Source organism: Leptonotus elevatus, chromosome 15, assembly GCF_054856555.1.
Source record: "Leptonotus elevatus isolate MCC_2025b chromosome 15, RoL_Lele_1.0, whole genome shotgun sequence".
Taxonomy (NCBI): Eukaryota; Metazoa; Chordata; class Actinopteri; order Syngnathiformes; family Syngnathidae; genus Leptonotus; species Leptonotus elevatus.
In genome coordinates, this window is record NC_141253.1 from 17,377,969 (window position 1) to 17,392,165 (window position 14,197).

Consider the following 14,197-nt stretch of genomic DNA (forward strand, 5'->3'; position numbering starts at 1 on the left):
TAGTATGGGTCCTGGCTTGCAGGGTTCCATGAATTTTCTGTAATAGGTAGAAGTGTTGATTTTGTCCAGTTAATAGAATAGTCTGATAACTGTGAGAATTTAGTTATTAAGTTAAATACTTCCCCTAATGAAATAGCAGGCTTTTCTAAATAAAGTAAAATATCATCGGCATATAGATTAATTTTATGTTCTGTTACCCCAGAGTGAATTCCTTGAATCATTCTTTCCTGGCGTATGGCTAATGCAAGCGGTTCAATAAATATTGCAAATAATAAAGGCGACAGTGGGCATCCCTGTCTTGTGCCTCTCTGTAGAGTAAAACTCTTAGATATAATCCCATTAGTAGTAACAGTAGCTTTAGGAGAATCATATAATACTGACACCCAGTGAATAAATGACTTCCCAAAGCCAAATTTATTTAAAACAGCAAAGAGGAAGGACCAGTTAACTTTATCAAAAGCTTTTTCTGCATCCAATGATATAATAACTGCCTTTTTATCATGCCGCTGTGACATACTAATAAGGTTAAAGAGCCTTCTAATATTATTAGTAGAGTGACGCTCTTTAATAAAGCCTGTTTGGTCGCTATGAATGATTGTCGGGATTACTGTTTCTAATCTAGATGTAAAAGCCTTAGTGATAATTTTAATATCAGTGTTAATTAGTGAAATCGGACGGTAACTTGATGGAAGGGTGGGGTCTTTTTCTGGCTTTAATAAAAGTTTAATTGCTGCTGTATTCATGTGTGGGCGTATGTGACCATTAGTTTTAATTTCTGTTACTACTCTTAAGAATAGTGGAGCAAGCATTGACCAGAAGTGCTTTAGAAATATAGCCGGATAACCATCAGGGCCGGGTGCTTTGCCATTTGGCATACTATCTAGAGCACTGTACAACTCGTTTATAGTAAGTGGTGCATCTAACATATCTTTATATTCAGTAGTTACCTGAGGTATACTTAAGCTACTGAGGAATGCCTCAATATGCTCTGGGTTAGGTTTATTAGTTTCTGAGTATAAATTGTGATAATAATTATAAAAAATTTGATTAATTTCTTCTGGTGATTGTGTACATTCACCAGTTGTACCTTTAATAGCCGTTATAAGCGATTTTTCCCGATTACGTTGAAGTTGGTTTGCAAGAAATTTACCTGATTTGTTATTATATTCAAAGTTGTTGTATCTCAATTGTTGTATTATAAACTCTGTCTTTTTAGTTAACATATCGTCTAACTGTATTTTTGTATTTTGTAAGTCAGTCCATATTTGGTTATTTGGGTTTATTGCGTACTCATCCGTCAGTTGTTTAATTTTATCTTCCAAGTCTTTTTCTAATTTTTGATCCTGTTTCTTTTTATAAGATGAATATGATATAATTTTACCTCTAATTACTGCTTTCCCGGTTTCCCAGAGAAGAGCTGGAGATAGGTCTGGAGAGTCATTTATTTCCAAAAAGTCCGCCCATTCTTTTCTTATAATTTTGTCAAATTCTGCGTCGTTTAGTAGTGAGATGTTAAAACGCCATGTAGGTGGTGGTTTAAAGGTATAATCAACTTGTAGGGAAAGGGAGACTGGTGCATGGTCGCTAATAATAATAGGATGTATTTTTGTAACGGTTTTATCAGCAATAGAATTATTTGTAAGAAAAAAATCAATTCTTGAAAAGGACCGGTGCACAGCGGAAAAGAAGGTAAATTCCTTCTTATTTGGGTTTTTAAGTCTCCAGCTGTCGACGAGGCCAAAGTCATCCATATATTCCCCTATTACTTTTGTGGATTGTGATCGCCTTATACATGTTGTTTTATTAGAACGATCTATTAATGGATTTAAGGTTGTGTTAAAGTCTCCTCCAATAATAATAGTAGAGTTCGCTGCTAATTCAAACAGTTTAGAGAAAAATTCATGGAAAAAGGCCGGATCATCATTATAAAAAGAAAAACTGTCGTTGAAACATCCACATAATTGTAAATAGTACCACAGTTGCACACATTTGTAAATAGTTTGCCAAATTGTTGTCAAATTGTTACACTGTTGAATGTAAATAAATGTATTTTGCTATCGAAAAACACTTTTTCATTCTTGGTGGTAGTGTTTTATAGAAGTAAAGCACTATTTAGGTGTTTGTGGCATCATTCATGGACACAAAGAAGTGTAAAATTCACTAGAGTGCATGAAATAATATCGTTTCACTAAAAGCTTGATTTCTCCGTATTTTGGTCCAAAACAAGCGCATTTGGGTGAAACTAACCATTTTCTGTTGTTGATTACTAAATAACGGAATAAGGTAGAAACAAACTTGTTTTTTCTGATGAAAGATGAAAGTTCAAAATGATCAGTCAAAATGCTTAAATCGGCTGGCACTGACAGCATCCCTTTTCTGAAAACGTCTGGCAGTCAAAGAGTTAATGATAATTTATTAAAATCAAACCACATTTTGAGGATGTTCAATTCCTTGTGTATTGTTTGGTGTAATTGACTTAGATCATCACCTGAACAAAAAATGCTTCTGTCATCTGCAAAAAGTAATACTTTCATTGCCTCTGGCACATTACAAACATCATTGATGTATACTGTATAATACATAATTTGGGCCCCAATACTGACTCCTGGGGGACACAACAAGTAATGTTCAAGAATAATGAGCAGTGATTGCCAATCAGTGCAAATTGCTTCCGCATAGCCAAATAACTTTTAATTCACTCCCCAATAATGCCTCTGATAGCAATTGTATATAACTTAGTTAATGTCACGATTAACCATGTCTTTTCTTTAAGTCAATGAAGAAGTTAAGTCAATGAATTGAATACCAATTGCATGATTTTATTGTCCCTTGTTATTGTTTCAATTGATTCTATTAATGCATGTGCTGCTGATCTATTACCCCTAAATCCATACTGACTATTGACTTTTTGATAATAAATTGTACTTTACTAAAAAATTATCAAACATTTTGTTGAACAGTCTTTCTAATATTTTTGAGAATTGCGGATGCTGTGAAAAGGGTCTATAGCTTGCAAAATTATATTTGCTGCCAGTTTTGTACAAAGGAATTACTTTAGCAATTTTCATGTGGTTTGGGAATGTACCAATCTGGAATGATAAATTACTTATATAGGTTAATGGTTCGGAAATCCCATTGATTACCCATTTAAGCAGTGTCATGCCAATATTGTTATAATCAGTTGATGTTTTGTTTTTAATACATTTTTTTAACAACCTTCAGAATCGTTTTTTTTCCTCCACATCCTTGAGGATCATTGGGTTTCGGATTTCTCTCCACCATTGCACTCATGTTCTACAGATTGTTGCGAGTCTGGATCTGGAATCTTTTCTTGCCAGATCAGGGCCTAAATTTACAAATAATTTGTTGAACCCATCTGCAAACCCCTCCATATTATAGTTTTCAGTGTTATTTACCCAAAAATGTTTGGGTGAATTATAATGTTTAGTGCCATCTCTTAAAAGTCCTTTAATATTTTACATATTTATTTCCATATTATTTTTATTATCATTTAATTTGTTCTTATAGTATTCCTTTTTACTAATACTTATAATGGTTTTTTTTTGTTTTTTTTATAAATTTATATTTTGCATCCTTTGTTTTCAGTTGTATAAAATATCTATATAGTGCATTTTTTTCTTACAGGCATTTTGCAAACCTTTAGTCAACGGAGGACATTTTCTATATGTTTTATATGTCTGCTTCTTATTTATTTATCTAATTGGACAATGTTTATTATGTATTATGTAGCACTGTGAAGATAGTCAAAATATATCATAAGCACTATTCACGTCAGAAAAAAATGCTACACACTGTCCCTTTAATTTTGTGGTTTGACTTACGAATCCTCTCTGAGAAAATATTTTATTATATTTAATCATGCTTCGTGTCAAAACTGATACAGGATGACAAAAGATTAAACTGGCTTTAAATTCAAAATGCTATCTTTTGGTTTCCTGTGTTTGAATTATATTAGCTAAGATTATGAGAAGTGCAAAATGTAATACACAAGTAACCTGCACCTGAGTGGCTACTCTTGCTGCCCATCTGGCTCTCTGATTGGCTGTGGGCAACCTGCGGAAGATCCTGGCAAGATTGGATGGGAGAATCGTGCCCAGATGGGGCCACACTGGGAGCTTTCTCAATGTTCTTCATCTCCATCTCCTCGTGATGGATCCAGAGGTCAGGAGGTCGTAGCTCCTTCTGGCTGCCCTTCCTCTTACTGGCGCTGTGGCTTGCTCTTTTCCTGCAAAAAAAGGGGGGGGGGGGGCAAAAATATATGAGCGAATGCGGATAGATGAAATGTCAGGTGGGAAATTGAAAGGATGCTGGAATGCATATCATTAGACAGTGCACAACAAGGCGTACCTATGGAGACTAAATTATTGTAATAACAACAGAAGCAGAATATTTATTTATAAATTCCTGTTTTTTAAGTCATTCACCAGGCGTTATAATTAAAATAAGCAAATTAATAAAACAACCATCCTCAATAATTAAATAATAAAAAAACTGATTTTCAAGAAAATTTAATAACATATTAGGCTACTGTTTTTTTTGCATAAAATATTAAAATAACCTTATTAAATGTTTAGTCATACCCCAATCTACAATGCTGACATTGAAAATAATGGGCTTGAACAAAAAAAAAGATAATATTGTCATACATTATTGAGCAAAAGTTGTTGATTTAAGAAAAACTCAGATTTCATGGGTGCAAAAGTATGTGAACCTCTCACTGAATCAGACATTGCACCTCCTTTTGCAATGAGAACTTCATCCAAACACTTTCTTTAGTGACTTATCAGTTTTTCACATCTACTTTGGGGGATTTTTGCCACTCTTCCTTGCAAAATGCAGCCAATTGAGAGAGGTTGGATGGGCGTCTAGCATAAACTGCCCGCTTCATGTCCCGTCACAGTATTTTGAAATAATTTATATCAGGATTTTAACTGGGCACATCCAGAACATGAATCTTGTTGTTCTTCAGACATTCCTTGGTTGTATTGCTGGAATGCTTTGGATTATTGTCATGTTGCATGATCCCTCTTCTACCAGGCTGTAACTTCACAAAGAACGGCTTCAGGTAATGGTCCAGGATTTCACAATATTCCTCTATTTATTATTAATAATTTATGATTCCCTGGATTATGTGGAGTTGTCCAGGTCCTGAGGATGAAAAGCCAGCCCAGAACTTAACGTTCTCACCACCCTGCTTCACTGTAGGGAGATGGTTCTTTTGCTGGTATGCAGTGTTGTCTTTTCACCAAACATGACTGTTTTAGTTGTGACCAAACAGTTCCATTTTGGACTCATCTGTCCACAGAAGGGACTTCCAAAAAGCTTCAAGTTTGTCCAGCTACTCTCTGGCAAAGTTGAGATGGGCAGCTTTGATCTTTTTTTGTGAGCAGAGGCTTCTACCTAGCAAACCTTCCAGGAAAGCCTTGTCGATTGACTTTTCTTCTGATTGTTGAAGCATGCACGTGTCCCAGATGCAGCAAAAGATGTCTGCAAATCCCTCGATGTGATGCACGGGTTGGCTTTCACCTGAATTATCATTTGTCTTGTGGGTCTTGCTGATATTTTAGAAGGCCATCCAATCCTAGGCTGGATTGTAGTATTTTTTAGTGTTCTCTAGTTACAGATGATCTGCTTCACAGTGGAATGATGAAGCTAAACATTTTTAAATGACTTTATAGCTTTCCCAGACAGATGTGCTGTCACTACCCACTTTCTGAGGTCCCCTGAAATGTCTCTTCCTCTCAGCATGACTGATCTGTATGGGTTCACCTAGGTAAGACTAAAGTGATGTGAGTGACATTGTGAGTCGGTGGTGATAACACCTCTTTAATTCCACTGACACACCTTCCCACGAGGAAGCATAATCTGGAGAGTCTGAGGCCAAGGTGGCAAAAAAGCTCCACAAAGGCAGGGCCCCGAGGGGGAATCAGATCCTTATTGAGTTCTGGGTGTTGTCAGGCTGTCCTGGTGGGCACACTTCAATAGCATCACATGGGCATCAGGGACAGCGCCGCTGGATTGGCAGACCAGGGTGGTGGTCCCCTTTTTAAGAATAGCGATTGGAGAGTGTGTTCTGACTACAGCAGACCACACTCCATCACCTCCTTGGTTATTTCAAGGGTGCTTGAGAGGTGGGTACATTTGGAAGCTGAATTTTAGATAGTGTGGGTATTGTCCAGGCCATGCAACCTTCCTCATATTTTTTTCTTTTCATCTGAGAACTCGAAAGACTCGCTGTTCAGTCCCCTCAGTTAAAATTTTTAGATAATCAACTTTTTGTTTAACTTAAATTTAAATTGTGCAAAGCAGCACACTATTTTCCTCTCTGAAACAGTTGTGAGATTTTAGACAAATCTCTCATAGATTTTGGTCTCTTAGACTAAATGATGGCAGAATCACAGTAACGAATTTGTTGGCTAAAACACCACATTTGAGTAAGTCTGGTTTTTTAATAAGTGATCAGTAGGACCGGCAACTTAGCCAAGCTGTCAGGATCAAAGTGTGCAGAGTCCATGCATCCACCATTTTCCAAACCACTTATCGTTACGAGGGTTGCGGGCGTGCTGGAGCCTATCCCAGCTGTCTACGGGCTGTAGTCATGAGTAATCCGACGGCTGGGACACTGCGAGCTAGCGCGGCTAGCTTTCTGCTAGGTGCTGGTTGCTCGCTGCTAGCTAGCAGCCACCGCTAAACGCTGGCAATAGGTGGTTAGTGCTCTAACTGGCGATTGAAGTGAATTTCAGAATGAAGTTGTGTTGTTGAGGTAGATAGCCCAGTTTGTGACTGTAATATAAATGCGGCAAACTCGAAGACAAGTTACGTCTGTGCTTACCACGACACGCTACTGGGATCAACTTCAAAATAAAAGCGTTCCAAGGCATAGATCTCCATATTTGGTAAGGTAAGGTTTATTTTGAAGTTGGTTTTCTCACCGCGTTAGTGCCATGTAGCCTACTGTCATGCATACTGCCATTGGCTTGACTAGTCGTAGTCAAGTGCCATAAACAGCGGGTATTGGAGGCAGAAATCACAAGGACTGGTTTCAACCTTAGTCATAATAATCGTGTGTTTATGATTATGCCAATTTTGCAATTGTGGCGTGTAATAATTAAAATCGTAAATTAATTCCGGTTAATTGCACAGCCCTACTCTCGATCTCACTCTCGTGTGAGTTGAAATGTTGGTCCCAAATAGTGGTGTTAAAAAAGTCCCTTTGTTGCTCATATTCCTCCTCTGTCAGATCTTGATGGTCTTCTTATGTAGTGGCTCTTACTGCAGCATTCTGTATGTATGTAGAGAGACAATGTTGTGATCAGAGCATCCAAGAGGGGAGCGCAAAGTGCACAGACATGCATCTCTTGACATCATACATTAAGTCCAGTTTTCAATTTTATTTTTGAAGTGGAAGTCCACATACTGTGTAAAGTTGAGGAGAGTGGCAGAGATAGAGACATGATTGAAGACCCAAGATACAGTATGATGATGAGTGCCTTTGAGTGCCTTATCTGTTGTGGATGCATTCAAATGCAGTAGCAGCGCTGGTGAAAGGAAGGATATACTAAAACCACCATGACAATGACATGTGAAAACTCTCAAGGTACCCAGCATGTCCGGGCGCTGTCTGCCTGAAGCTGTGTCCGTGCTGCCGAGCTGCTCTTTAACAATGATTTTCCCAGGGTTACACCACCTGTATCATTCAAACACACACACACACACACACCTTTCTTCTTGCCACTCTGCTTGTTTGCAGTTGCACGGTCAAGTGAGAAACACTCCATGGTGACAATAGTGTCTGGCCTGACCTGGTCCAGCCATGTCTTGACAAAGCATATGAAAGTGTTTTCTGTGTACTCCAGCTGCAGCTTGACCAATGCCGATAGTTTGTCCATTTTATTTAACAGACAGCAGACATTTCCCATGCTAATAGTTGGCAGACATGTTTTTCTCTCTGTCTGTCTGTCTATCCCTCTCTATGTCTTTCAATCCTTGACACCAGCCCTGCAGCCTTTTCTTTTCCTCTTCATCTCTGCTGGGAATTCAGGTTTCCTGGCATGGAGAATTCCAGTGTGTTTGTGAGCCAGTAGCTGCTACCGACAGCTGGTACAATACATCCGTGGTTGAAACTGAAGGGCTCACCCAAGCAGACTCAAAATGTCCAAAAACATTTTGAAAAGAATGGCAAGCAGGTTAGCAGATTTAAACCCCTTGCTACACAATCATGTAAGACTTTAAATAGATAAGACAATATCAAAATAAAACACACAAACAGGAAATAAAACAACAACAACAGATGAATAAGGAAAACAAAGGACAGAGCTGTTGTATCCTGCTGCCAACCCTGCAGCATCATCAAACAAAGGAAACTAGTGAAGCTCACAACAACAAAATCCACAGGACAACCTTCACTGTTGAGCGTTCAACAGTAATACTATTCAAATAAGTCGACAATAAGGATGCAATCCATAAATAACAAATAGTCTAAATTAAGGTGTATGATTCAACACTTAGGCTTGGTATGTACACAGCGATTTTTCAAATCTTAAAATACTTTTTTTCTCTGTAACAGACCCCACACATCCATCCATCCATCCATTTTCTGAGCCACTTATTCCTCACATGGGTCACAGGGGTCCCAGCTGTCTTCAGACAGTAGGCGGGGTACACGCTGAAGTGGTTGCCAGCCAATCACATATTGAAAGAAAATCAGGCATTTAACAGTTTTGGTCGTCTTGTGTGTGGTATGCTCTAATATGTCAACACATAACGATACTGTTCCACCACCGGTCTAGAATCAAATTCTCAGAGGCTGAGTTCTTGCGTCATAACGTAATCTCACAATTAAAAAACACTTCCGGGTAAGTGCAGATGGTTTTCCAAAGAGGTCTGAAGGCAGTACAAGTAGCCCTCGAGTTACAGACGAGTTGCGTTCCTACACTGGCGATGAATTTCGACACAAGTCGGATTTCACCGTTAAAGCGGGTATTTACATCCAAATACTTTGTACAGTAATTTTAAAAAACATTTTTGCGCCACCCGGAAGATGCCGGAACCAATATTTCGTGTTCCCGCACAGACATTCATTGCTGACGGACGGCAGGTGGAGCCTTATGGCGAGCAGACCTGCTCGATGGACTCCCATTGCTGGAGATAACAACAACACAACTTTAATTAACTTTAAAATGGTGTGATTACTGTGGAAAAAAAACAAAAAGATGGGTGTCGTAGGTCGCATACATCGTAACTCGAGGACTCCTTGTAGTGTAAGAAGATAGTGATGTTGGTATGAAAATATTTTCTGCCATTTGAGGAACCCACTTGACAAAAATGACATCCGGCAGGACATTTTATTTATTTATTATTATTAATATTATTTAGCGCTGTTCCCTTTTCACACTTCTTTGTTCGGCTACATTGTGTTCACGTCATAGTTTATGGAGTCAAATTACTTGACAGTAGTTTGGTATCCTCGCACACACACACACACACACGCACACGCACACGTGCACGCGCACGCGCACGCACACGCACACACGCACGAACGCATGAGTACATATTGAACACATTTAATATTTAAGATTGATTGCATTATTGCATGATCTGTTTTGGACCATATTATTGGGATAAATCCACTCTCAACACACCTCAGATCAAAAGCTAATCTTATAGGAACATTTTATGTAATGTATTGTTATTGGGTGTTTGATGTCCTTGAGTAGGAAGGGACAAAATCCGGGACAAAAACAGCCTAGCTGTCTTGTGTATGTACACAGCCTTAAACACTAAGAGGGAACAGAAACCCACTGACACATGCTCATCTTGAAAACCTTACAGTGAGTGCAAAGACAAACAACTACATGAAGAAAGTCGAGAACATGCAAAGTATGGCACCTTTCACTCATCCTAGGAATATGGTATATACTGTACAATATTGCCTAAATTGAAAGTATTGGCTGTTTGTTTCTCTGCTTGTGGGGTATCCAATTTACAGTATATGTAGAAATGAAAATTTGCATAAATTCGCCTGCTACTACAAGAGTTGGCAAATGGTCCCAAAGTTTCCAAACAGTGGCAAAGGAGTAGCAAATAGTTGCTAATCTTCACAATACTGTACCAAATAGTCGCTGATAGTCATCATCTGTCTTTCCCAAACACTTTCCAAAACATCTGCACGTTGCTAAATGCCGCGAATGACAGAGGCAACTCCCCTGATTTTCGCCAACATTCGTCCCAAAAATTTGCGAATCCAATGTTCGCTATGTTTGCATACATTCACCGCTCAATGAGATCCAACGTTAAAAGCTACCATAGTAAGAGTCTCAAAGGCTGCACTGTGGTGCATATATGTGTCCCCTACGCTTCGGCGAATATTTAAAAATATATATATATAAATTACATATTTGCATGAACTGTCCATGATGGAAAATACAATAACCATGTTGTCTCATATCTAACTACTGCACAACTACTTGTATTATAAACTGACCACTTAAAGTAAATGAGCATGAGCCAAAAGAGAAATATATATAAACCAAAACTAAACAAACACCTGCATTACCTGAAGCTTGCACCATGTCGATAAGAATGTTTCATGTTTCTGTGTTTTTTTTTTTAAGACAAAAAAGGTTGTGCTTTACCTTGACTAGTTTTGGCGACGACTGCCGCAAAGCACAACCTTCTTTGTCTTCAAAAGAAAAACAACACAGGACGATATAGATTTGTAGACAATATATTTTTTTTGTGTGCCAATTTTTCATGTTGTTAAACTGTTTCTACACGACAAGTTGCATGAGGGCATGTGAAATATGTTCTTGAAATATATAATACACATCGTAAATTATTGTTTGTTTGTTTTTCCAACAAATGTTGGTCTGTCTGTGTATTTGAGTTGTTGGTTTTATATCGTAATAAGTTACTATATGTTCAGCCAGTTGACCCCCGGAAGCTGTACGGCTATTACTTGAATGATACAGAAAATTTAATTTGACATGGTACTGTTTTACATTATATGGTGCCTTAAGGCAAATACCTCCATGTTAACAGGAATATTGTCTGTCAGCTCCATTTCCATCCATCTTAAATAAAATGGGCCCAGGTCTGTTTTGTTGAGTAGAACAGATATCGCGGAAGGATGGTTATAGGTCAGAGATATATTTTCTCTTTACCAATTAAAATATTATTAATTCCATTAAAGATATGTTACTGACTGACTGACTAAATTGTAGACTAATATTTTAGTCTCCAAATATTTGTATGATTTGATAACATTTGATACGACTATATATATATATATATATATATATATAAACATTCATACTAACTTTGAAGGTTTAAACTAAAATGATTTTTGTGGATGAAAGCATTCATTTGAGTCTGTAGAAGAAAAAGGGGAAAACAGCTACAGTATACGAAACAATTAAGGCCTATCATTTGCCATCTGCTGTTTTGCATTCACAGATGCTTGCTAACGTTTCAAAGATGAAATCAATGTCTTACTTGCGCTGTTGGGCGGAGGAACGTCGAGTGCACATGAGGGCCACAATAACCACTACGACCACAGTGATGGCGCCCACAGAAACCACGATGATGACCAAAAGGTTACTATTATTTTGCGGGGTAGCACTGCCGTGCGGTGGATGCATTTGACCAATGGGAGACTCTGAAAAAGAGGAAGTAGAGATTGAATGATAAAAATACAACACCATTAACAATTCATGTTGCAAATATTGCTACTGCCACCGTTACAAAAGCAAATAGTTGTATACATTTTATAAATCCTGAATATATAGTGGTTGTCTTGTGATGGGAATGTTTTCTGGTCAACCTCAAGATTTTCACACTGCTTACTGTTTAGTCTGTGAGCATCACAACACTCCAAAGCATTACCATACTGCCAACAACCTATATTCAGATAGGCACTAAAACGACTGTAAATAGCGTAAATAGAGTGTTTTACAAAATATAAAATTTTCATCAAACAATACATCACAAACACTGTCTAATTAGGTAGTGTGGGAGAGACAAGAGACACAAATCGAGATGTTAATGAGGTGATAGTAATCTATAATATGCAGTCATTAATTTGCTTGCCCTTTGAGCAAGAGAAAGAGAAAAGAGAACAAAACCCTGTTGGAGACAAATTAAAACTAAAAGCATGCAAGGATGTTATTAGAGAGTGAGATTAAGAGCGTGTCAGCAGCAACAAAGCACGAACAGGGTCAAAAACTGAAACTGCAATGAAAAGATGAAATAATGAACAAAAAAATGTGGCGCATGGGTGAAAGAGACACATGAGAAGGTACTGAGAAAAGAGAGAAATGACTGTGACATAGAGAAAAAGGCAGTTCTACCTCTTTCACTTCTTCCCTGTATCCTCCATCTTTCTAAAGTCACTTGTCTCTCTCTATGAAAACCACAATCCATCACATCTCACAACTAAAGCGAATGGGAGTGTGATACAACGCTCATGTCCTGAAGACACGTTTTCATCACCTTATGGTCTGAAAGTGTTTCTACCGTTCATTTCATTCCACACTTAAAGCAATAAAATGTAGTCTAAGTATATATAGCAGCTAATCACGGTAAAGCAAAATGCACAATAAATTATTGAATGTCCAAACCAATAGGTCACAATGTGTTTAGTAGCAGATGTCACTATTTACACCTGTCAATTTAAGCAGCTAAAATGTTCAATTACTGTACTTACAAATGTAGGGCAATACCTGAAGACAGTAAAAATTAAAATAAAAAATAAATAAATAAATAATCCCTTTTTCCTAACATTGATGTGGATTTACCAGTTTTAACACATCCATTTATTTTTTACCGCTTATGGGCTCTTTGTTTTTTGTTTTTAATAACTTAAGAGCACCAATTTTATGGCACCATTCAAGCTGACGCGGTTTTACAATGAATGTTTTGCCTATGAAAGTTGGTTTTGCAAACAAAGCAATAAAATAGAAAAAAAAATGTTGGCGTCTATTTTAGCTGACTATGGGTGAGAGGCCTGGACTGGCCCCCAGTGATTCCCAAACAGAGAAAAGTCCATTCACACCTTGGGATAATTTAGAGCAGAGGTCCAATTGTCCAAACTTTTTACATAGAACACATAGAAAAAAAGGATGCAAAAGCCTCTTTGAATTTATTAAACACAAATCAATCAATTATATAATTATATATTGTTATATATTGTTTCTATTAAATGTGACAAGGCAAATAATTTAGGACTTTCAAGATGCATGGGTGGCCTCGGCCCTGTATCCTCTTACACTACATCCACCCCGGCAATGAACAGCGACCAAATCCCAATTTCACATTTAGAAAACTGTAACAAGCTGAGTAGCTGACCATTTTTAAAAAGAGTTACTTGAGGCTTATCAACGTTCATAAATCGGACCTCGACACATAGCAGTAAGTGGAAGAAATCATTTTTCCTTCTAAAATTGAATTATCTTTATTCACCAGGGTTTTGAAGAGAGATGTGTTATTTTAGCCATGAATAGTATTGATCTAAAAATGCTCTATAGTACATGAATAATTTATTATTAGCAAAAACCCTACAGTTGTGCTAGGGTATGTAAACTTATGAGCGAACAGAAGGGTGAGAAAAAGGTTGAAATTGACATGAGTAGAGATGTGCATGTGAATTGTGGTGACGATTCATAGGATTTTTGTGTCCCAAAGCGACATTTGTACATTTACAGTTATGCTCATAAGCGGGGTTTTCCCAGATCAAATTGAGCCAGAGGTGGTACCATCCTGTCTGTGGATGGGCGACTGTCGATACCAGTCTTATTTTTAGGTATCGGTACTCGCGGCGAAGGCTAATACCAGTATTGACCGCCCTCCTGTGGCCGTTTTATGATCAGGAACTAGAAATGAGAAATTCCATAGAAAGTTGCCATTAATTTCTTGCAATTTTAAGGAAACAATATATATTAGGATTATATAAAGGTTTTAAAAAAATAATAATCTGTAATTTTTGGGTGGGGAATTTTTTGTACTAGTGGTATCGTATTTGGTATCAGTATCTTATAACTTTTACCACAGAAAAGTTCAGATTCTTTGAAAAGGTTCCTTGTAAACAGGTTTTTAAACTTCAAACATCTGGAAAAAACCCAAAAACAATAACCTTCAGTCGTCCGAGCTTTTTCTATGCATATCTGAGATTTCCTACTGC

The 14,197-nt window shown here is 37.6% G+C and overlaps 1 protein-coding gene across 2 annotated transcripts in view; it reads right to left on the minus strand.

The window, feature by feature from the left end:
* The window catches only part of dcc (DCC netrin 1 receptor), a 350,617-nt gene that overhangs the window by 62,194 nt on the left and 274,226 nt on the right, over positions 1-14,197 (minus strand). For both annotated transcript variants that reach the window (XM_086097425.1, XM_086097423.1), the window contains exons 23-24: positions 11,515-11,677; positions 4,023-4,246 (exon numbers count right to left, since the gene is read on the minus strand). In XM_086097425.1, coding sequence (XP_085953551.1) covers positions 4,023-4,246; positions 11,515-11,677 — 387 coding nt within the window. The remainder of the gene's footprint in view (positions 1-4,022; positions 4,247-11,514; positions 11,678-14,197) is intronic.